General features: G+C 42.9%; 1 protein-coding gene across 1 annotated transcript in view; it reads left to right on the forward strand.

Moving 5' to 3' along the window:
- The window catches only part of KLHL32 (kelch like family member 32), a 320,778-nt gene that overhangs the window by 243,819 nt on the left and 53,730 nt on the right, over positions 1-23,229 (forward strand). Inside the window, exon 7 of the mRNA XM_063917019.1 lies at positions 4,816-5,542. Within this exon, the coding sequence (XP_063773089.1) occupies positions 4,816-5,542 (727 nt within the window). The remainder of the gene's footprint in view (positions 1-4,815; positions 5,543-23,229) is intronic.

Raw genomic sequence — 23,229 nt, forward strand, 5'->3', positions numbered from 1 at the left:
ATGGTTTGGTTACCATTAGTACTCATTGGATAAGGAACTGGCTTTTAGTGCAGTGAGTTTGTTAGATTGTCAGAATCCTCTTCTGTGATCTCTTACATTGCTCATAACGTTCCATCTCTGGTGACCCCTGTACAAGTAATCACAGGATAGGACAGCTATATCACATAAAGAGCATTGGTTTCAAACTATCTATTTACTACTTATGCAAAATGTGAAAAAATTGAGCATTTCAGTGTACTCCAGTCATAATATGACCACATAATGTATTCCAGGTAGAAACTCATTTATTGTATCTCAATAAATCTTCCTCACAGTTCTAATTCCCACACATACAGTACAATAGACTGTGACCAAGAATATGGTTCAAAAAGTGTGCAATGCTGCATATATATATAAATGTTGAGGTGTAATGGAATACATTTGGAGACAGCTTTTGTTAAGGGCAGAAGTGCTTTCTTATAATATGAGAACTATAAGAAATAAATATATATTTTTTTAATTTCTATCTATTTCTTTGTGTTCTACCAGTGTGCCTTCTGCTTGAAACCGGAAACAAAGTGCAGCAAGAGTTTATTTCAAAATAAAGGAAAAATGTTTTAACTGAAAAGAGTAAAATATATAGAGTATTCCTTAAGTGTAACTTCCAGTAATCATCATCACAGTCTGTAAATGCCATGCACAAAACCAATTTGAGTCTTGAGTTACTTACAGTATATGGCACACTTTATGCTTCCGCTGAATGACTAGCTGGTGACATTTGCTTTTGATAAACTGCAGAGAAACTGTGTGTTTTAGCTTAATAGTTAATGATGCTATGTAATTTTGAAGGAATGCGCACTGTATCTCCTCAGAAACATTACATATGTTCTTTAAATTATAGGTGGTATTCACATAACATATGAAAGAAAATATTGTATTTCTTTCAGGCTCTAGAAACCTGAAGCACTTACTACCTGTATTTGTGCTGCTTTTTATTTTCTTAGAGCGAATGTCTCCTTAATTGCCTGATGGGTATGTAGTGTAATGACCATGATTCCTAAAATGCCAAATATTGACCTTGCTCTGCTTATACAGAAAGTGTGAAGAACATGTATTTGGAATAAGCAATTAGTTTGTGCTACTTGTGATGTTTGTATTTATCATGCACTATGGGACCTATGTATTAATAATTATTGTCAGATCCCTATAAGTTGGTAGGTGTGTGGCAGATGTGAGCAAGGAGGTTAGTCCACATGTCGATTCAAAACCAGAGTAAATTTAATTGAAGAAATCAGGATACAGGTGATAGAAGATAAACAGTAGCTAATATTATAAGGTATCAATCTCTCCTGGGCTAAGTACTGTACAGCACTGTGACGCTCCAATAACACAGTGACATGCTTGGGTGCATGCAGACCCATTTATAGAGTCAAGTACATGCACCTGCAGTCCAATTAGCCTGACCTTTAAGTCTGGTTACTCAGGCATGTGATGTTATTGTGCAGTGGTTCCCAAACTTGGTCCTCAAGGCACCCTAACAGTCCAGGGGCCTGGTTCAGACCAGGACACTGCAGCAGTTGAGGGCCAGTGGAGTGAGTGCACATGCAGAAGCCACACTCAGACGGCATCTCACTTGTGCGATGGCCTCTGCCTGATTGACAGGCAGAGGCAGTCACGGGGCAGTCGGGGGCATGTCAGTGGTGTTGCGGTGACGTTGGGGGGATGGGGTGGTCCGGACAATGGAGGCGTGTCTGGACCGTTTGCGGGCGAGGGGGGGGGGGGCATGATGTCACACACAGCCACTGTGAACCTAAACATAATAGGTAACCGTCTGGGGTGCGAAAGCTTTCGCATGTCTGTGTGTGTGGGGGGTGGCTGGGTCTGGCATATGGGGCAGACTTGCCTGGTGCTGGGCGTCCTCCTGTATGTCAAAGATTTTGATCGTAGATGTTTTTTCGCACATCTACAATCAGGTCCGAATTAGGCCCTAGGTTTTAAAGATATCCGTGGCTCAACACAGATAGTTAAATCAAATTGACTGAGATACTAATGAAGTCACCTGTGGCCAAGCATGGATATTTTTAAAACCTGGACCATTAGGCTGCCTTGAGGACTGAGTTAGGGAACTTCTGTTATTGTGGCTGATGAGTCATGCACAATAACACAGACTCCTCCTAAAGGTGCATACACACGGTGAGATCCTTGCTATGCCTGATTTTCACTATGCGATTTCCCTTGAACTCCCCCAGAGCCCAGAAGCACCGATGTTGACTATCTGTACCTACGATTTTGACTATGTGCGATTTTGAGTAAGTGCCAATTTTGACTATACTTTGTACTAGATAGTATACTAGATAGTCAAGATTGACTTGCCTGCACAGTTTATTTTTTCTTGTGATATTGACCCCACGGGAGCGTGCATCGGGATGCCTTACACCTTGCGATTTCCACTAACTTTCCTTGTGATTTTGACTATATAGTCAAAATCGAAAGACGAAATCTCACCGTGTGTACACATCTTTAGATTCTGATATAGCACATGTGCACAATGGGCCTAATTCAGAGTTGATCGCAGCACCAAATTTGTTAGCAGTTGGACAAAACCATGGGAATCATTCTGACCCGATCGCACGCTGCAGTTTATTGCAGCGGTGCAATCGGGTCAGAACTGCGCATGCGCCACAGTGCGCCAGCGCATGCCAGATGGCCGAAGGCCGTCGGGTCGCTATGATCGCCTCTGCCTGATTGACAGGCAGAGGCAGTCGCTGGGCGGGGGGGTCGGAACGGCGGTGGTTGGCCGCCGTTTCGTGGGCGCGGCCCGGCCAACGTAGGCGTGGCCGGACCGAACGGGGGGCGGGCCGCAGCGGCTGCGTGACGTCACACGCAGCCGCTGCGGGCCAGGGAGCGATGAGTAGCGCCCGGCCAGCACGCTAAAGCTGCGCTGGTCGGGAGATACTCTTGAAGTGCAAAGGCATTGCCGCTGTGCGATGCCTTTGCACTTCTGCAGGGGGGAGGCGGCACTGGCATGCGGGGTGGGATAGCCCTGTGCTGGTCGTCCCCCCGCATGTCAGTGTGAATGATCGTGTGCACTGCAGGTGGGGCAGATATAACATATGCAGGGAGAGTTAGATTTGTGTGGGTTATTTTGTTTCTGTGCAGAGTAAATACTGGCTGCTTTATTTGTACACTGCAATTTAGATTTGAGTTTGAACACACCTCACCCAAATCTCTCTCTCTCTCTGCAGATGTTATATCTGCCCCTCCTGCAGTGCACATGCTGGTTTTGCCCAACTGCTAACAAATTTGGTGCTGTGATCAACTCTGAATTAGGCCCAATGTCTGTTACCTCTCCTACTAAAGTGCCTCCATTGGCATAAAGTGTTACTTTCATCTGAACATCGCATTAACCAGTGGGGCCAAGCTATGCCTTTTGATGTTTGGTACATAGTAGTCAGACCATAGTCACTGGGTTGGGTAAGATATCCTGGCAGTGACCATCCCGATGGTCACAATACTGGCAGCGGAATTCCGATGGACATAATCGCAACAAATTTGGTGAGTATTCTAACCGTAATCCTAACTCACCCTTCCCGCAGCCTTACCCTTACCATCCCCTTTAGTAGCCTAACCATCCCCTTCAGCAGCCTAACCCTAGCCATCCCCTTCAGCAGCCTAACCCTAACTCTAATACTGACCATCAGAATTTGTTAGTTTTTTGACCATCAGGATTGTGCAGCCAATATTGTGACCATCAGGACGGTGACCGCCGGGATCCTGATTACATTCCCAGTCACCATTAACAATAATGGGGACTATGATCTGCAGCTCTATTTATCCTTTTGCAGCATTACGCTACTGTTACATAACCATTATGCATAAAATAATGCAGAATTGCTAGTTTCTGCATAATCATACATATGAAAAATATGTCCCCAGAGTTCAAATGTACATAAATACTGAAACAATGAACTTTTTCTGTTTATTTAAATTCATATTCTCCAACGAATGTATTAAGAGGTGCGTTTCACACTACAATGTTCACCCCTTCCAGTTAATGTAAATATTTCACCTGGCCACAACATTGAATGTCATTTTGCACATTGGTGTAATATGAGCAGCACTTCTGTACTCTGCCCCTGCAGCGCATGTTATATACAAGTATATGCACAAAGATGCTTTTACAATCGGAACAGACAGTATCAGAAATGGGGCAGAAATGTGATTGGCGTTCCTGAGAGGTGACTAAACAAAAAAAGGTTGATGGACTTGCTATGGGAGTATCGCAGGCATGTCAACGAAAGCAGCTGCATTCTCAATCCCACAGCCACAGAGCTCATACTCAGGTGAAGAAACTGCACCGGTTCTGTAGTAGCGTGTAGAGGGGCTGACAGTGGCCATCTCAGTGCCTGCACCTTCAGCCACAGGCATCAGGGGAAGGCTGATACAGTACCGACATTTGCATATTATCGCAGCCACAACTCCTGTAACAGACACGATATTGGACTCAGCAGCGTCCAACTTTGAATCAGACATTTACTGTAGGTGCATATTTACTAAAGTGCAGTTTTTTTTTTAGATGTTACCCATAGAAACCAATCAGATTCTACCTATCATTTATCTTGCACCTTCTAGATAATATCCAGAATCTGATTGGTTCTAGGGGTAACATTCACTTAAAAAAAAACAGCACTTTATTAATATATACTCCTTATTGTGTATAATATAAAATGAAGCACAGACTATATTAGAAAAGTTTAAACAAAATATAGTTCTTCAAGCTGTAAGAAAATATCTCTTAATACAAACATTTAAAACTAAACTGTTCATTTATTTTAGTTGGCTGTGAGGTGGCTGGAGCATAATTGTCGTTATCAATACGTAGATGAACTTCTGCAGTACGTACGTTTTGGCCTCATGGATACAAATACACTTCACACTTTCGTCCTTTCTCATTCTTTGATCCAAACCAGTGAAACAGCAACAGCACTTATCAACGAAGCCTTGGAATATCACCAAAACATCTATGCACAGCCAGTGTGGCAGACCATACGGACAAAGCCACGATTCCAGTCCCACACGCTTTACATTGTCGGAGGAAAAAAGCGGGAGATCTGCAAAGTGCGGGAACTGAGATATTTTAATCCTGTGGATCAGGACAATGTTCATATAGCAGGAATAGCAAACTGGAGTGAGCTGACACCCATGCCAGTAGGGAGAAGTCACCACTGTGTTGCCATCATGGGTGACTTTTTATTTGCTGCAGGAGGGGAAGCTGAGCATGCCACAGGGCGCACCTGTGCAGTCAGGACAGCATGTCGTTACGATCCTCGCAGCAATACTTGGTTTGAAATTGCTCCAATGAAAAATTGTCGGGAGCATTTTGTGCTTGGGGCACTGAACAATTGCCTTTATGCAGTAGGTGGCAGAAATGAGCTGCGACAAGTGTTACCATCTGTAGAACGCTACTGTCCAAAGAAAAACAAGTGGACTTTTGTACAGTCTTTTGACAGATCTCTTTCATGTCACGCTGGATGTGTTGCTGATGATCTTCTCTGGATATCAGGTCAGTGAGAATTTCAGCATAACACTTTCCATTGTGTTCTCTATGTATGTGCACACATGTATAAAAGAGTGAATGTTGATCACCACTTCCATCAACACCAGGTGGGGCACTTTTTATACAGTCATATACAAAAAAAGGAACACCCAATGCCAGCAATAATCTAATCATTTGAATACACTGCACACACACACACACACACACACACACACACACACACACACACACACACACACACACACACACACACATAGAGAGAGAGAGAGAGAGATAAAATTCGGCACTCTCTTTGTAATCCAAGGTCTTAGTGCTCTGTTGCCATCCCCAAGCAATGTAGCAGGTGTATTCCCTCATGAGGAGTCAGACGGCACCCGGAGTCTTATAAAAACAGTCAATTTATTTCTCTCTCTCTCTCTCTATATATATATGTGTAGCGGAAGAAACAGCGGTACTCCACAGACTTGTATACTGAAGACAAATTGCTATTTTATTATACCCTACGCTGTTTCGGGGACGCTATCCCTGATGACGGGGCTAGTCTCCGAAACGGCGTAGGATATAATAAAAAAGTAATTTGTCTTCAGTATACCAGTCTATGGAGTACCGCTGTTTCTTCCGCTTTATATAAAGGGACCATCAACGTGATCCACAAAGGGAACCGTAGCAAGTAACTTGTTAACCCACAGTGAATGCCGCTGCATATATATATATATATATATATATATATATATATATAATGGCCATCTAAAAGTCATTATAGAACCTGCGCTTGCCACAGGTTCTATTTCTGACCACCAGTCACATAACCACATACCTGTGTGTGTATGTATGTATATAAATATATATATATATATATATATATATATATATATATACACACACACACACACACACACACACACACACACACACACACACACACACACACAAACTCCCAGCACTCAAAGGAATCAATGGTATGGTATGCTGTACCAGGTGCCCTCCTCAACGTCACCCCTTTAGGATGCGTGTTATAGAATTTCCAATGGCGGCACTCAGGTAAAATGAATGAAAACTCAGACCAAAGCTTGGTAGGCAACGTTTCAGCACTAGTCTGCACTTTTACCAAGCCAATTGATACAATACAAAATTACATACTTTATATACCCTCCACCCCTCCTCCTGCTCATTCACACACCTGTTCATGAGTTCATGGGGGTAGCCACCATTACAACACATACATAATGAAATGCACCATGATAAAAACCTTATATAGACAAACATGAAGTAAAAAATAAGATTTTAAACCTACCGGTAAATCTTTTTCTCCTAGTCCGTAGAGGATGCTGGGGACTCCGTAAGGACCATGGGGTATAGACGGGCTCCGCAGGAGACATGGGCACTATAAAGAACTTTAGATGGGTGTGAACTGGCTCCTCCCTCTATGCCCCTCCTCCAGACCTCAGTCAGAGAAACTGTGCCCAGAGGAGACGGACAGTACGAGGAAAAGATTTTTGTTAATCTAAGGGCAAGATTCATACCAGCCCACACCATCCACACCGTATAACCTGGAATATACGCAACCAGTTAACTGTATGAACAAAACAGTATCAGCCAACGACTGATCCTAACTGTAACATAACCCTTATGTAAGCAACAACTATACACAAGTCATGCAGAAATATGTCCGCACTGGCACGGGCGCCCAGCATCCTCTACGGACTAGGAGAAAAAGATTTACCGGTAGGTTTAAAATCTTATTTTCTCTTACGTCCTAGAGGATGTGCCTCTGTTTTCCTAATCCGAGCCGTCCTAGCTACGTAAATTTTTAAGGCCCTGACTACATCCAGGGACTTGGAATCCTCCAAGTCTCCCGTAGCCACAGGCACCACAATAGGTTGGTTCATATGAAACGATGACACCACCTAAGGCAAAAATTGAGGACGAGTCTTCAACTCTGCTCTATCCACATGGAAAATGAGATAGGGGCTCTTATGAGGCAAATTCGCCAATTCGGACACCCGCCTTGCAGATGCCAAGGCCAACAACATGACCACCTTCCAAGTGAGAAATTTTAATTCAACTGTTTGAAGAGGTTCAAACCAGTGAGATTTTAGGAACTGTAACACCACGTTAAGGTCCCATGGTGCCACAAAAGGAGGCTGGATGTGTAGCACTCCCTTTACAAAAGTCTGGACTTCTGGGAGATAAGCCAATTCCTTCTGGAAGAATATAGATAGGGCCGAAATCTGTACCTTAATGGGGCCTAACTTTAGGCCCATATCCACTCCTGTCTGTAGAAAGTGGAGAAAACGGCCCAGGTGGAAATCTTCCGTAGGAGCATTCTTGACTTCACACCAAGCTACATATGTCCTCCAAATATGGTGATAATGTTTTGCCGTCACCTCCTTCCTAGCCTTTATCAGAGTAGGGATGACTTCCTCTGGAATACCCTTCCCGGCTAGGATTCGGTGTTCAACCGCCATGCCGTCAAACGTAACAGCGGTAAGTCTTGGAACACGCAGGGCCCCTGCTGCAACAGGTCCTCCCTGAGAGGAAGAGGCCATGGATCTTCTGTGAGCATCTCCTGAAGATCTGAATACCAGGCCCTTCGAGGCCAATCTGGAACAATGAGTATTGTCTGCACTCTTATTCGTCTTATGATTCTCAATATTTTTGAGATGAGAGGAAGAGGGAGGGAACACATAGACCGACTGAAACACCCATGGTGTCACCAGGGCGTCCACCGCTACTGCCTGAGGGTCCCTTGACCTGGCACAATACCTCCGAAGCTTCTTGTTGAGGCATGACGCCATCATGTCTATTTGAGGAAGTCCCCAAAGACTTGTTATCTCTGTAAAAACTTCTTGATGAAGTCCCCACTCTCCTGGATGGAGATCGTGTCTGCTGAGGAAGTCTGCTTCCCAGTTGCCCACTCCCGGAATGAATACCGCTGACAGAGCGCTTACGTGATTTTCTGCCCAGCGTAGAATCCTGGTGGCTTCCGCCATTGCCACTCTGCTCCTTGTCCCGCCTTGGCGGTTTACATGAGCCACGGCTGTGACATTGTCTGATTGAATCAGAACCGGTAGGTCGCGAAGAAGATTCTCCGCTTGTCATAGGCCGTTGTATATGGCCCTTAATTCCAGTATGTTGATGTGTAGATAAGTCTCCTGGCTTGACCATAGTCCCTGAAAATTCCTTCCATGTGTGACTGCTCCCCATCCTCGGAGGCTCGCGTCCGTGGTCACCAGAACCCAGTCTTGAATGCCGAACCTGCGACCCTCTAGAAGGTAATCACTCTGCAGCCACCACAGGAGAGACACCCTGGCCCTGGGGGACAGGGTTATTTTCTGATGTATTTGAAGATGGGACCCGGACCACTTGCCCAGAAGGTCCCACTGAAAAGTCCTTGCATGAAACCTGCCGAAGGGGATGGCTTCGTAGGTCGCCACCATTTTCCCCAGTACTCGAGTGCATTGATGGACTGACACTCTTTTCGGTTTTAACAGGTCTCTGACCATGTTCTGGAGTTCTTGGGCTTTTTCCATCGGGAGAAAAACCCTGTTTTGTTCTGTGTCCAGAATCATGCCTAAGAAAGACAGTCGAGTCGTTGGAACCAACTGTGACTTTGGTAGATTTAGAATCCAGCCATGCTGCTGCAGCACTCTCAGGGAGAGCGACACGCTTTTCTGCAACTGTTCCTTTGATCTCGCTTTTATCAGGAGATCGTCCAAGTACGGGATAATTGTGACTCCTTGTCTGTGCAGGAGCACCATCATTTCCGTCATTACTTTGGTGAAAACCCTCGGGCCGTGGAAAGCCCAAACTGCAACGTCTGAAACTGGTAATGACAGTCCTGTACAGCGAATCTCAGGTATGCCTGATGAGGATATATGGGGACGTGAAGGTATCCATCCTTTATGTCCAGTGATACCATAAAATCCCCCCCCTTCCAGGCTGGAGATAACTGCCCTGAGCGATTCCATCTTGAACTTGAACTTTTTTAAGTACAGGTTTAGGGATTTTAAATTTAGAATGGGTCTGACCGAGCCATCCAGTTTCGGGACCACAAATAGGGTTGAATAGTACCCTTTTACCTGTTGTATTAGGGGAACCTTGATAATAACTTGCTGTTGACACAGCTTTTGAATTGCAGCTAAAACTATCTCCCTCTCTGGGGGAGAAGCTGGTAAAGCCGATTTGAAGAATCGGCGAGGAGGCACGTCTTCGAATTCCAGCTTGTAGCCTTGGGATACAATTTCCATCGCCCAAGGATTCACGTCCGACTGAATCCAGACGAGGCTGAAGAGTCGAAGACGTGCCCCCACCGGCGCGGACTCCCTCAGTGGAGCCCCAACGTCATGCGGTGGATTTAGTAGAAGCCGGGGAGAACTTCTGCTCCTGGGAACTAGCCGTAGCAGGCATTCTTTTCCCTCTACCCTTACCTCTGGCGAGGAAGGAAGAGCCCCGACCTCTTCTGGACTTATGCGACCGAAAGGACTGCATCTGATACTGTGGTGTTTTCTTTTGCTGTGGGGGAACATAAGGCAAAAAAAGTAGATTTACCCGCGGTAGCTGTTGAAACCAGGTCCGTGAGACCTTCCCCAAATAAAACCTCACCCTTGTAAGGCAAAACTTCCATATGCCTCTTTGAGTCAGCATCACCCGTCCATTGGCGGATCCACAGTGCTCCCCTAGCAGAAATCGCCATGGCGTTGGCTCTCGAACCTAGCAGCCCAACGTCTCTCTGAGCGTCTCTCATATATAAGACTGCGTCTTTGATGTGACCTAAGGTCAATAAAATGGTATCCCTATCTAGGGTATCAATATCAGCTGACAAGGTATCTGTCCAAGCTTCTACCGCGCTACAAACCCAAGCCGATGCTATTGCCGGTCTGAGCAAAGCACCCGTATGTGTATACATTGATTTTAAAGTCGTTTCCTGTCTGCGATCAGCAGGCTCCTTGAGGGCTGCCGTGTCTGGAGACGGTAGCACCACCTTCTTGGATAAGCGCGTTAAAGCCTTGTCCACCCTGGGCAAGGATTCCCACCGTACCCTGTCCTGTGCAGGGAAAGGATACGCCATAAGAATTTTTTTGGGAATCTGCAGTTTCTTGTCTGGAGTTTCCCAAGCCTTTTCAAATAATGCGTTCAGCTCATGAGATGGGGGAAAGGTTTCTTTTCCTTAAACATGTGTACCCTCGTGTCAGGGACAGAGGGGTCATCTGTGATATGCAAAACATCTTTTATTGCAATAATCATATACCTGCCTTTTGAGGAAGACGCCCTGCTGGCGTTGAAACGCGTTAAGGAATACAGGAAATTTCATGAGGACCGGTACCGCTGTGTACTTCCATCTCCATCTGAGCCGTGCACGGGAAACCAGACCGACGGCTGCAGTATAAGCGCCCCAGCCCGCAGCTTCAACCCCGCGCGGCCCTCAGCCACAGCCGTTACCACACTGACGGGTGATACGAGCGTCAGACGGGCTATTGATCGGTGCTTCTGGCCGGGCCCCTGCCACTTCGGCTCCATCGGCAAACGACCAATGTGAAAGGGGACACGAAGCTCCCGCATGCAGCAGCGTCTCGGTGAGGACGCCCGAATCAAGTCTCCCACATATTACAACACTGCTTCATCCCGCTGAGGCTCTGGTGTACATCATCTCCCTGGCTAACGGGACAACACCAGGGAGCAGGAATCGAAAGCTCCTGCCCAGCGGTAACAGGTTCACTTACCATATTTATATTTCTATATATTTTTTTCAACTATCTGTTTACATTGCTAATATCTGTTGAACAAATCTACTCCAACCCGGGTCACGGGTACCACCCTGTGGGCATGCCACTGTGAGTCACACAGTTGGAAATTATTCTGCAGCTGCACCTTCAAGTGTGTACATATTGTTTTTTGTGTAATCCCGAGACTCTTGTGTCAACAGTGGCTATTTTTTCATGTTTGCAACCTGTATTCTAACCAAATATCAGGTGTTTTGATCTATCACACTGCTGCACAACATTATTGTGATGTTTTAATAATTGTCTTACACCCCCGGGAGGTTGTTGCATTGTATTTTTTAATGTGTATTTTTATTAAATATTTTATACTATATGATTGTTAAGCGCCACTTGGTTTTTTTTGGTACTTTTTTTTAATAATCATATAATGAATACTTTTGGCCACCCTTGGGTGTAACCTTGCATCATCGTAGTCGACACTGGAGAATCCGTGTCGGTATCAGTGTCTGCTATTTGGGATAGGGGACGTTTTTGAGACCCTGAAGGGCCCTGTCACACCGTCAAAGCCATTGATTGACTCCCTGTATTATCCCTGGACTCTGCTTTATCTAATCTCTTATGCAATAAAGTCACATTTGCATTTAAAACATTCCACATGTCCAACCAATCAGGTGTCGGCGTTGCCGACGGAGACACCACAATCATCTGCTCCGCCTCCTCCTTAGATGAGCCTTCCGCTTCAGACATGCCGACACACGCGTCCCGACACCCCCACACACACAGGGATATATTTATATGGAGACAGTTCCCCAATAAGGCCCTTTGGAGACAGAGAGTATGACAGCACACACCCAGCGCCAACTGACACTGGAAACAAAATTCCCAGATAAACAGCGCTTTTATATACTTATATGTATATATATACACTCACTGCGCCTTACAAGTGCCCCCCCCCACTTTTTTGCCCTGTGTCACCGTGTTCAGCAGGGGAGAGTCTGAGGAGCCAGCTTCTCTGCAGTGTGCTGTGGAGAAAATGGCGCTGGTTAGTGCTGTGGGATCAAGCTCCGCCTCCTCAGCGGCGGGCTTCGGTCCCACTCAATTTTTCAATACTGGCGGGGGATTATAATATATACTGCCTCCGCAGCCTATATATGCCTGTTAGCCAGTCCTAGAGGTTTATTATTGCTGCCCAGGGCGCCCCCCCTGCGCCCTGCACCCATGAGTGCCTGCAGTGTGTGTTGTGTGTGGGAGCAAAGGCGCGCAGCGGTAAGATCTGAAGTCTTCTGCCGCCTTTGAAGTCTTCTTTCTTCTTATACTCACCCGGCTTCTATCTTCCGGCTCTGTGAGGACGGCGGCGCGGCTCCGGAACGAACGGCGAGGGTGAGACCTGCGTTCCGACCCTCTGGAGCTAATGGTGTCCAGTAGCCTAAGAAACAGAGCCTATCATTTAAGTAGGTCTGCTTTTCTCTCCTCAGTCCCACGATGCAGGGAGCCTGTTGCCAGCAGTGCTCCCTGAAAATAAAAAAACAAACAAAATCCTTTTTTCAGAGAAACTCAGGAGAGCTCCCCTGTAATGCACCCGGTCTCCTCTGGGCACAGGATCTAACTGAGGTCTGGAGGAGGGGCATAGAGGGAGGAGCCAGTGCACACCCATCTGAAGTTCTTTATAGTGCCCATGTCTCCTGCGGAGCCCGTCTATACCCCATGGTCCTTACGGAGTCCCCAGCATCCTCTAGGACGTAAGAGAAACAATAGGAACATAAATTCCTATTGAATAATCCGTCACTACTTCCATGTCACTATGGACCGAATAGATCTCCCTGATTCAGCGCTTGTTAAATTAATTATTATTATACTGCCTCCGCAGCCTATATATGCCTGTTAGCCAGTCCTAGAGGTTTATTATTGCTGCCCAGGGCGCCCCCCCTGCGCCCTGCACCCATGAGTGCCTGCAGTGTGTGTTGTGTGTGGGAGCAAAGGCGCGCAGCGGTAAGATCTGAAGTCTTCTGCCGCCTTTGAAGTCTTCTTCTTATACTCACCCGGCTTCTATCTTCCGGCTCTGTGAGGACGGCGGCGCGGCTCCGGGACGAACGGCAAGGGTGAGACCTGCGTTCCGACCCTCTGGAGCTAATGGTGTCCAGTAGCCTAAGAAACAGAGCCTATCATTTAAGTAGGTCTGCTTCTCTCTCCTCAGTCCCACGATGCAGGGAGCCTGTTGCCAACAGTGCTCCCTGAAAATAAAAAAACAAACAAAATCCTTTTTTCAGAGAAACTCAGGAGAGCTCCCCTGTAATGCACCCAGTCTCCTCTGGGCACAGGATCTAACTGAGGTCTGGAGGAGGGGCATAGAGGGAGGAGCCAGTGCACACCCATCTGAAGTTCTTTATAGTGCCCATGTCTCCTGCGGAGCCCGTCTATACCCCATGGTCCTTACGGAGTCCCCAGCATCCTCTAGGACAGGCATGTCCAAACTGCGGCCCTCCAGCTGTTGAGAAACTACACAACCCAGCATGCCCTGACACAGCTTTAGCATTCTCTGACAGCATAACTGTGTCAGGGCATGCTGGGATATGTAGTTTCACAACAGCTGGAGGGCCGCAGTTTGGACATGCCTGCTCTAGGACGTAAGAGAAACAATAGGAACATAAATTCCTATTGAATAATCCGTCACTACTTCCATGTCACTATGGACCGAATAGATCTCCCTGATTCAGCGCTTGTTAAATTAATTATTATTATACCTATAATTAAATGTATATAAATCATCACTAAGATATATGACACACGTGCATCAAATTTGGTCAAAATTAATCTTTCATCTGTAGCTATTAATACTCAGATTTTTAGAGAAATACTTGCATACCAATGTCCATTCAGCTTCCCTCTGTAAAAGTCTAGTGGATCTATCCTCACCTCTTGTTAGTGGGGGCACATGGTCTATTATCCGGTATCGCAGTGTAGACAAATTGTGTTTTGATTCTAAAAATTGGCGCTCCACCGATTGTATACTAGAACCAGTATTGATAGCTGCCCGTATAGCTGTATGGTGTTGCGCCATTCTTTCGCGGAATGTAACTTCTGTTTTTCCAACATAAATTTTGGAACATGTACAAGTTATGGTATACACCACAAATCTACTAGTACATGTAAGCCGATATCGTATATGGTACTTAGTTCCCGTGTATGGATGGTGAAACGTTGGTCCTGTTTGTAAGAACCTGCATGTCGTACAATTTGGGCATTTAAAACCCCCGTTTTTAGGTTTACTAAGAAATGTATGACTCGTTTTCTTCCGTAGCTGAGATACATTGTTACGTACCAAATAGTCTTTAAGATTTTTACCTCTCCGCTAGCAAGTCATCAAAGACTTGTCACGTAATGCTCCTAAATCCTTATCGGACAAAATCATAGGCCAAAGAGATATGGCTTACTGTTAGCATATGCGCTCATATGTGTGTATTTACTGACCCAAACATGTTGATTGATATTATTTTCCTAACTTTGGTGGTCAGCAATAGATCTACAGGGGGGATGCGGTCGTTAGGTTGACAAGCAGTAGGTCGACATACATTGGGTCGACCACTGAAGGTCGCCATGGTCACTAGGTCGACATGTACTAGGTCGACATGAGTTTAAAAAAAATAAAATAATTTGTTCACCTTTTTCATACTTAACGATGCACATGGACAACAATTGGGAACGGTACCCTGCCCGAAGCATGGCGAGCGAAGCGGTGCACTAATTGGGGTTCCCCGTCACTGTACGAAGAAAACGACACCAAAAACAGTCAAAAAATGCATGTCGACCGTTTTCCATGTCGACACTGTACGTGTCGACCTAATTCATGTCGACATTCAGTGGTTGACCCAATGTATGTCAACCTAATGAACCACACCCCTACAGGGACTGCCAGAGCTTTTTTTCTTAGCCTTAAATAAATCTTTCTCCTTGTAGCCCCTCTGTAGGAATTTATTAAACATTGTCTTAAGTTGTTGAATTCCCACCTCCCTCTGATCACATATACGAAGTGCTCTTAAGAATTGTGAGTATGGGAGTGCGTTCTTTAATGGCACAGGATGGGCACTGGATGCCTGTAATAAATTGTTCCTGTCTGTGAGTTTTGAAAATAAGGAAGGCGATAATCTACCTGCCGTTTTAGTTAAACACATGTGCAGGTTTCACTGTTCACTGTTTGTGTATTCAAAGTATAAGTGAACTTCACTGGGCTATAACTGGAATTGTGATTTTCAATAAGATCTCTAAACTCTTCCTCTGTTCCCTCCCACATAATTAGCAAATTGTCTATATATCTAAAATAGGCTAAAAAAAAATTCTGCTATCTCCTTGTTTTCAAAGAAAAGCTGCAGTTCAATGATGAACATAAACTCATTGGCATACAATGGGGCCACATTGGTCCCTATCGCACATCCTGACATCAGCAAGTATGTTCATCATAAACAAAAATATTCCTTGTTAATACTAATTTGAGAAGGGTTAGGAACAGTTCAGTAGGAGCTCCCACATAAAGTGGGTTATCTGTAATCAATTCTTTGGTAGCCTGTATACCCGCATCATGCAGTATGCAGGTATACAGGCTACTTACATCAACCGCACATAACAGGGATGTGTATGACAACAGAAGCAATGTCTTTAATGACCTCAGGAGACTAGTGGTGTCCTTCAAAAAGGTATATTTAGCTTGCATGCACGGCTGGAGTAGAGCGCCTAAATAAATCGAAATGGGTTGGTACAATGACCCTCTGGCCACAATGATGGGCCTACCAGGAGGGTCAATAAGTTGTCGGGGAACCTTCAGTACCATGTATAGTAAAGGTTTAACTGGATATTGTACAGTCAATGCTGTTTTAATGGCACTCGAAATCCAACCGTTCGTACAGGCCTCCATACGTACTTTGTCCAGTTCGTTTTTAAATATAAGTGATGGATCAGAGTCCAACCTTCTATATGTATCTGAATCTTTCAGCTGACGTTTTACTTCCCTTTTGTAATCTGTCAGGTTCATTACTACTAGGGCACCGCCCTTATCCGCCAGGCGGAATACTATATCATCATAATTGCTAAAATTGGAAAGTGCCTCATGCTCATCTTTAGGTAGATTCCACTGGGAGGTTTTTTTTGCTAGTGGGGCCTCACTAACCGTCTTGTCAAGCATGCGTGTGTAGGTTTTAATAGACGCATTATTGCTAGTTGGTTCAAATTTAGAGCGACCTTGTATGGCTTAAAGTTGAGTTGGCAATTCTGAGGGAGTAGGGGCTTTAGTTCCAAAGAGCTCTTTTAATTTAAGGCTCATATTGAGCTCATACAACTCAATTTTCCATTGTACTCTGTCAAAGGGGACAGTGGGCACAAAGGATAATCCCAGCTGTACTACCAATTCACACTCAGATAAAATTCTACTAGAGAAATTATATATTAAGTTTTGTGACCCCTCTGAGGTTTTCAGTGTTTGTTTTGGCTGCCACGGCGGGTTTGTCTGGATTTTGGTCTAAAAAACGGGCCCACGTCCGTTGTCCTACTGGGGTACCCATACATTCCACGGTTCTATTATGTTCTATGTCGTTGTCACTTTCTGTAGTCGCTGTATCATCTGAAGTACAGTATCTAGTCTTGTTCTATAATTGGTACGTCTAAACAGTGGAAGTTTATCATTATGGGTATATGCCCCCTGTCAACCAGGGGAACACCTTCTGATGTTCATAATCCATATCTACTTTTTTCTTTTTCTCAGCTTTAAATCTTATCAATGCATTTCTATATTGTTCAACCTGTGTAGAGTTTATTTAGCCAATCTCCCTGCGTATCCACCCACAGTGTCTGTAAGTGTAAGGTATCAAAGGCTGTGATTTTATCCTTTACACATAGCATTTCTCTCTTGGACTCTTCTATAACTAGTAATAGAAGATCAAAGGAACATTTGTTTAAGATAGATGTCCACTTCTAACAAAATTCCACATTGTATCTCCCGATAGTGGGGGAGTTTTTAACTCTAAACCCCCGGGGTATACGTTTGTCCTTGAAATAGTTGGACAGAGTAATGCCATGGTAAAGGAAATCGATTTCCTTCTTTTTAAGACGTGCTAATTCATTAAACAGGTCTACAGCCGAAGATGTAATACTTTTACTAACTGAGTCATCAGGGAAAAGGATGGCTTCTGCTTCTGACTCCGAGAAGCTAAAGACTGACCCTAGGTCTAATACTATTCTCTGGTGTAACCCCTCTGTTCCTAGTGTAGCCATCTTTAGATAGTGGGTATATAATAATACCTCAGTGGTATACTGTGTCAGGAACCTCTCTACCTTGATAGTGAGGGCAATACACCCACTATTCACAATTATATGTACTAATATCACAAGCGTAGGTTCACAACTAATAAACCCTTAACATACTGTTGTACACTTCAGAGATTGATACCAATGTACAAATGACCCCTCTGATACCACTACTGCATCGAATACAGGTATGAACTAGCTCAACATCGATAGTTTAAATCTCTAGTCACCAACAAGTGACTTTAATAATTTAGCAACTAATATAATCGCTCTAATTGCAAAAAAATATATTCTTAAAAGAATTAGTACCAAAAAAATACTGTCATCATTACACAATCGATGTTGGCTGGATCATAATAGCAATATCAAAAACATTTTTTCAAAAGACCCTGAGAAAATGTACTTAAACCACAGTTATCCTGGGATCAAAAAGACACTTTTGAATATATTATATAACAAGTGTGATAAGACCTCAGTTAAAAGGAAACAGTCTCCATATGTTGTCAGTTCAAATTGTAACAGATGCTGCTGTCTTAATTAGACTACCAACATAACTGATAGGAAGTCTCTGAACTCTGTAATATGTAATGAGATACTCAACTCACTGGATAACATTTCTTGCTTGGATATAGGATAGTTTTTATAAATTACCCCGGCTGCTGAATGTCCTCTCTTATCCAGGCTATAATTCAACCACCACGATTCCCAGTGCGCATGGTGCCCACGGCGGTGTGTCACTGCCGTGGGTGAATGAGGATAGAGTCCGTGCTGGTTTCCAACTGGCGGTGCACTGTAATCACGATCCCAGGGAAACACCGTATAGGGAAAATACAGTCAGCTTCTAGGTGACTGTGACCACGGCGGGACTAAAGCTGGTTGTTCCCCCTATATCAAAGGTGGAAGATGACAAGCATATCCGTAGTTAGGCTGCTCCAGCCCCAGCATCAACAGGGTAATGATAAGTTCAACATGTAGCAAGACATCTATATGGAAGTAAGTCTGTATCTAGGCAATGCAGGCCACAACAGATTTAGTGATGTATATACCCCATGTATCATGCTGAGAAAATAAATGTTTTCCGCTTCTAGGCTGCTCCGGCCACAGAGGCAGTGGGGTGACGGAATATTCAAACTATAAAAAATCATCTGGCTTTGTAGATAAGTGCAACAACTTTGTAAGTGCTAACAGGGTAGTACACTTGCAATAGTCCAGGAGTCATGAAGAAGACCTGATCCAGGATCCTGGTGTATGGCTTTGATGACTTACTATCGGAGAGGTAAAAATCTTAAAGTCTATTTGGTACGTAACGATGTATCTCAGCTACGGAAGAAAACAAGTCATACATTTCTTAATAAACCTAAAACCGGGTGTTTTAAATGCCCAAATTGTACAACATGCAGGTTCTTACAAACAGGACCAACGTTTCACCATCCATACACGGGAACTAAGTACCATATACGATATCGGCTTACATGTACTAGTAGATTTGTGGTGTATACCATAACTTGTCCATGTTTCAAAATTTATGTTGGGAAAACGGAAGGTACATTCTGCAAAAGAATGGCGCAACACCGTACAGCTATATGGGCAGCTATCAATACTGGTACTAGTATACAACCGGTGACGCGCCATTTTTTTAGAATCAAAACACAATATGTCTACACTGCGATACCGGATAATAGGCCATGTGCCCCTACTAACAAGAGGTGGGGATATATCCACTAGACTTTTACAGAGGGAAGCTGAATGGATACTACGTTTAGATTCATTAACCCCTAAGGGGCTTAATGAAATCATCTGTATGCAAGTATTTCTCTAAAAATCAGAGTATTAATTGCTACAGATGAAAGATTAGTTTTGACCAAATTTGGTGCACGTATGTCGTATTATCTTAGCAATGATTTATATACATTTAATAATAGGTATAATACTAATTAATTTAACAAGCGCTGAATCAGGGAGGTCTTCTATTTGGTCCATAGTGACATGGTAGTAGTGACGGATTATTCTATAGGAATTTATGTTCCTATTTTTTTTACTTCATGTTTGTCTATATAAGGTTTTTATCATGGTACACTTGTATTAACATATGTATGTGTTGTAATGATGGTTACCCCCATGAACTCCTGAACAGGTGTGTGAATGAGCAGAAGGAGGGCGCAAGGCCACCATTGCTAATTAGGGTGGAGGGTATATAAATTTTGCATTGCATTAATGGGCTTGATAAAAGCGCAGCCTAGCGCTGAAACGTTGCCTACCAAGCTTTGGTCTGAGTTTTCATTCATTTTACCTGAGTGCCGCTATTGGAGATTTTATATTATATATATATATACATATATATATATATATATATATATATAATATTTCATGCATACAGTAATGCAGTGTGTCCAGCTTATTAAACTATGCATGGAATTGTGTGCTCTTTTTTCAGTATATGACAGTACATGTCTTTGAAGCATTTATTTATTAACAGCTATTTAAATAGTGCATATATATTCTGCAGCGCTTTACAGAGAATATTTGCTTATTCATATCAGTACAAGCAATAACCTTGTTTCTTTCAGTAAACAATAATGCACTATAATCTTGATCGTTACATTCAGATGCATAACTGCAAATTTGTTTTGTAAATATACACTCTTCCAAAATTATAGGTCACACTCCCCAACTTGCGCCAACCATTTACCACATTGTGTGCCTCCTTCCATCTGTCATGTAATCTAATAATAATTACAACTCTTGCATAGGGCAGCGGTTCCCAAATGCGGTCCTCAAGGTACCCTAACAGTCCAGGTTTTAATGATATTCATGCTTAGGTACAGGTGACTTAATTAGTACTTCAGTCAATCTAATTGTAGTCATGTGCTCAGGCATGGATATCCTTAAAACCTGGACTATTGGGGTGCCTCGAGGACCACATTTGGGAACATCTGGTATAATGCAATGTAACAGTTGTAAAAGTAGCAGTTGTCCATAAATAGAAAACACTATATATAATGATACTTTTATTGTACAGGTTGAGTATCCCATATCGAAAATGCTTGGGACCAAAAGTATTTTGGATATCAGATTTTTCCGTATTTTAGAATATTTGCATAGCGTAATTATATATTTTGAGGATGGGACTAAGGTCTAAACACAGAATGCATTTATGTTTCATTTACACCTTATACACATAGCCTGAGGGTAATTTTGTACAATATATTTAATAACTTTGTGCATGACACAAAGTTTGTGTACATAAACAAAATTATTGTATGTTTCATATTCACCTTATACACACAGCCTGAAGATCATTTTATAAAATATATAAATAAATAAGTATAAATGATACAATATTTTTAATGTGTACATTGAACCATCAGAAAGCAAAGGTGTCACTATCTCAGTCACGCTCAAAAATTTCAATATTTGGATATGGGAGACTCAACCTGTATATCTACATTGCACAGTTGCCATTGCAATTATTCTAATCATGTTTTTTAAACTGTTCCCTCATCTACATGATCTTTTACTAATGTAATATTGCATCTGTTCTACAACCTCGGCTGGCTAAGCCTTGTGCGCTTGCGCTAGTGTCCACCAATAGTTATACTTCTGTTAAACTCAAGATCACTTTACACAACTGTGACCATGTGAGTCATAAATAAAAGTATAATTACTATGCTGAACACATGACAGGAGGGAAAATTAAATGTGGAGAAGATAATGCTCTAGCCAATCAGTTCCTGTAATTTTTCAAATACAGCCTGAAAAATGAAAGGTAGAAGCTGATTGGCAAGTGCTCTATTTTCTCTCTCTCTCCATGCTTTGATAAAGGGATAGAGTTAGCAGCCCTATGTACGGGATCCCGGTGGTCAGAAGACAGGCGCCGGAATCTTGATAGCTGGAATCCTGAACATATGTTCTCCTATATCCTTGCTGCAGTCATGTTAAACAGCCCTTCTAGTGGTGTGACTCGGTAGTGCTGAGCATCTTTATGTGAGACTTTTTCCATTTAAATGCATTTACATTGCATTGCTATGCAAATACGACGCACAAGCAGCTTATGCTGATTAAAATGATATGCGTCATGCCTGTATTCTGTGTGCGACTGTGGCTGTATCGGCATATGAAATGCTATGTTACAATGTTTTCCTGGAAATCACTGTAATGTAGCATTTCATATGCAGATACAGCCACAGTCAAACACACAGAATATAGGCATGACGCATATCATTTTAATCAGCATAAGCTAATAGTAGACAATGCAGGCAAAAAATAAATAAAAGTCCATCAATCGATCAGTTTCCTGTACAAAAAGATTTATTTTTCTCTAGAATTAAATGAATATTTGAAATCAAGTTTGAATTATACCGTTTCCGTCACTCAGAAAAGTAGTGTCAGTTTTTTTAGAGAGTTCAAATGAAGAAAGATTGTCGTGACCACCTGCTTCAATAGAGTTATACATCAGGTATGGGAATTTAACGCCTGATAACCATAGTCTAAACATTATATTTCATAAAGAGACATTACTAAACCATCCAGGCATAGTTCATTTTATTGCTGAGCAGCTCATAGCTGTCATTTTCTAAGTGAAGTTGAATAACCACTTGAATCACAACACTCTTTATAGAAAAATGACCAATTCTTTCCAGCGGTTGCTTATTGGACAGTCCTATTATTCTAAAAAAATATTGGTATTTATCATTGAAACTTTCTGTTCACCTTTCCGTTGGCTTTCACTTTCAGTCTCTGAGAGATTCAGATTTTCTGAAGCCCATGAAATACGTTGAATAGCATTTTAAGGATAAAATACAATACAGCTAATTCAAGTTTTCTGGCAGAATATATTTTAAATTTCATCTGCACTACTTCAAAGTTAGGAGAAAAGTTGTTTTTGAAAACTGATGCTCATGTAAGATGGCATATTTAATGCCAGATGTATCTATAGAATGCTCATAAGATGCAGATTATCCCCCTGGGGAGGCAGATCAAAACTGCCAATCAATAAAATATACTTATTAGGGGAAACCACAGAATGTGTGCAAGTGCTTTGATTGCAGGGGACAGTGTAGCAGCATGGGGTACCGTAACCTAAGAGCAGGCAAATCAGCCTGATGACTTTCAAAGCCAAGAATATCGCTGTAGGCAAGGGTACTCCACACTAGGAAAAAATGACAACACATATAGACTTAATAATTCCATATCTATTTTTGTGTCATCAAATCTGTATGCAAATCCTCTGCATCTCATTTCAAAAGATTAATCTAAAAGTGAGAGGAGAGGTATGTGAAGTGCATATAATTATCAAGGACCTCCAACGTAGCAGAGGAGAAGTAAAATATTCAGGAACGCACTTTTTCTTCTCTCTTTTTTTTACTTGGACAATTTCTCCTTTTTTTGGAAACAAAGGAACAAAGAATCTACTGCTATTGCTGTAACAGATGAAGCTAAAAAGTGCTAATATAATATGGATAAAAATCAGAATAGATTAGTCATCAACGTGATGGGCACTGGTATAATTCTATTTAGCATGATACAAGTTTGTTGACTTTTTAATGCTATTTAGCCATCCAGGAATAGATTTATTATTATTATGTATTAGTTTAGGAGGTATTAGAGCAGGCATGTCCAAACTGCGGCCATCCAGCTGTTGAGAAACTACACATCCCAGCATGCCCTGACACAGCTTTA

This window comes from Pseudophryne corroboree, chromosome 4, assembly GCF_028390025.1.
Source record: "Pseudophryne corroboree isolate aPseCor3 chromosome 4, aPseCor3.hap2, whole genome shotgun sequence".
NCBI lineage: Eukaryota > Metazoa > Chordata > Amphibia > Anura > Myobatrachidae > Pseudophryne > Pseudophryne corroboree.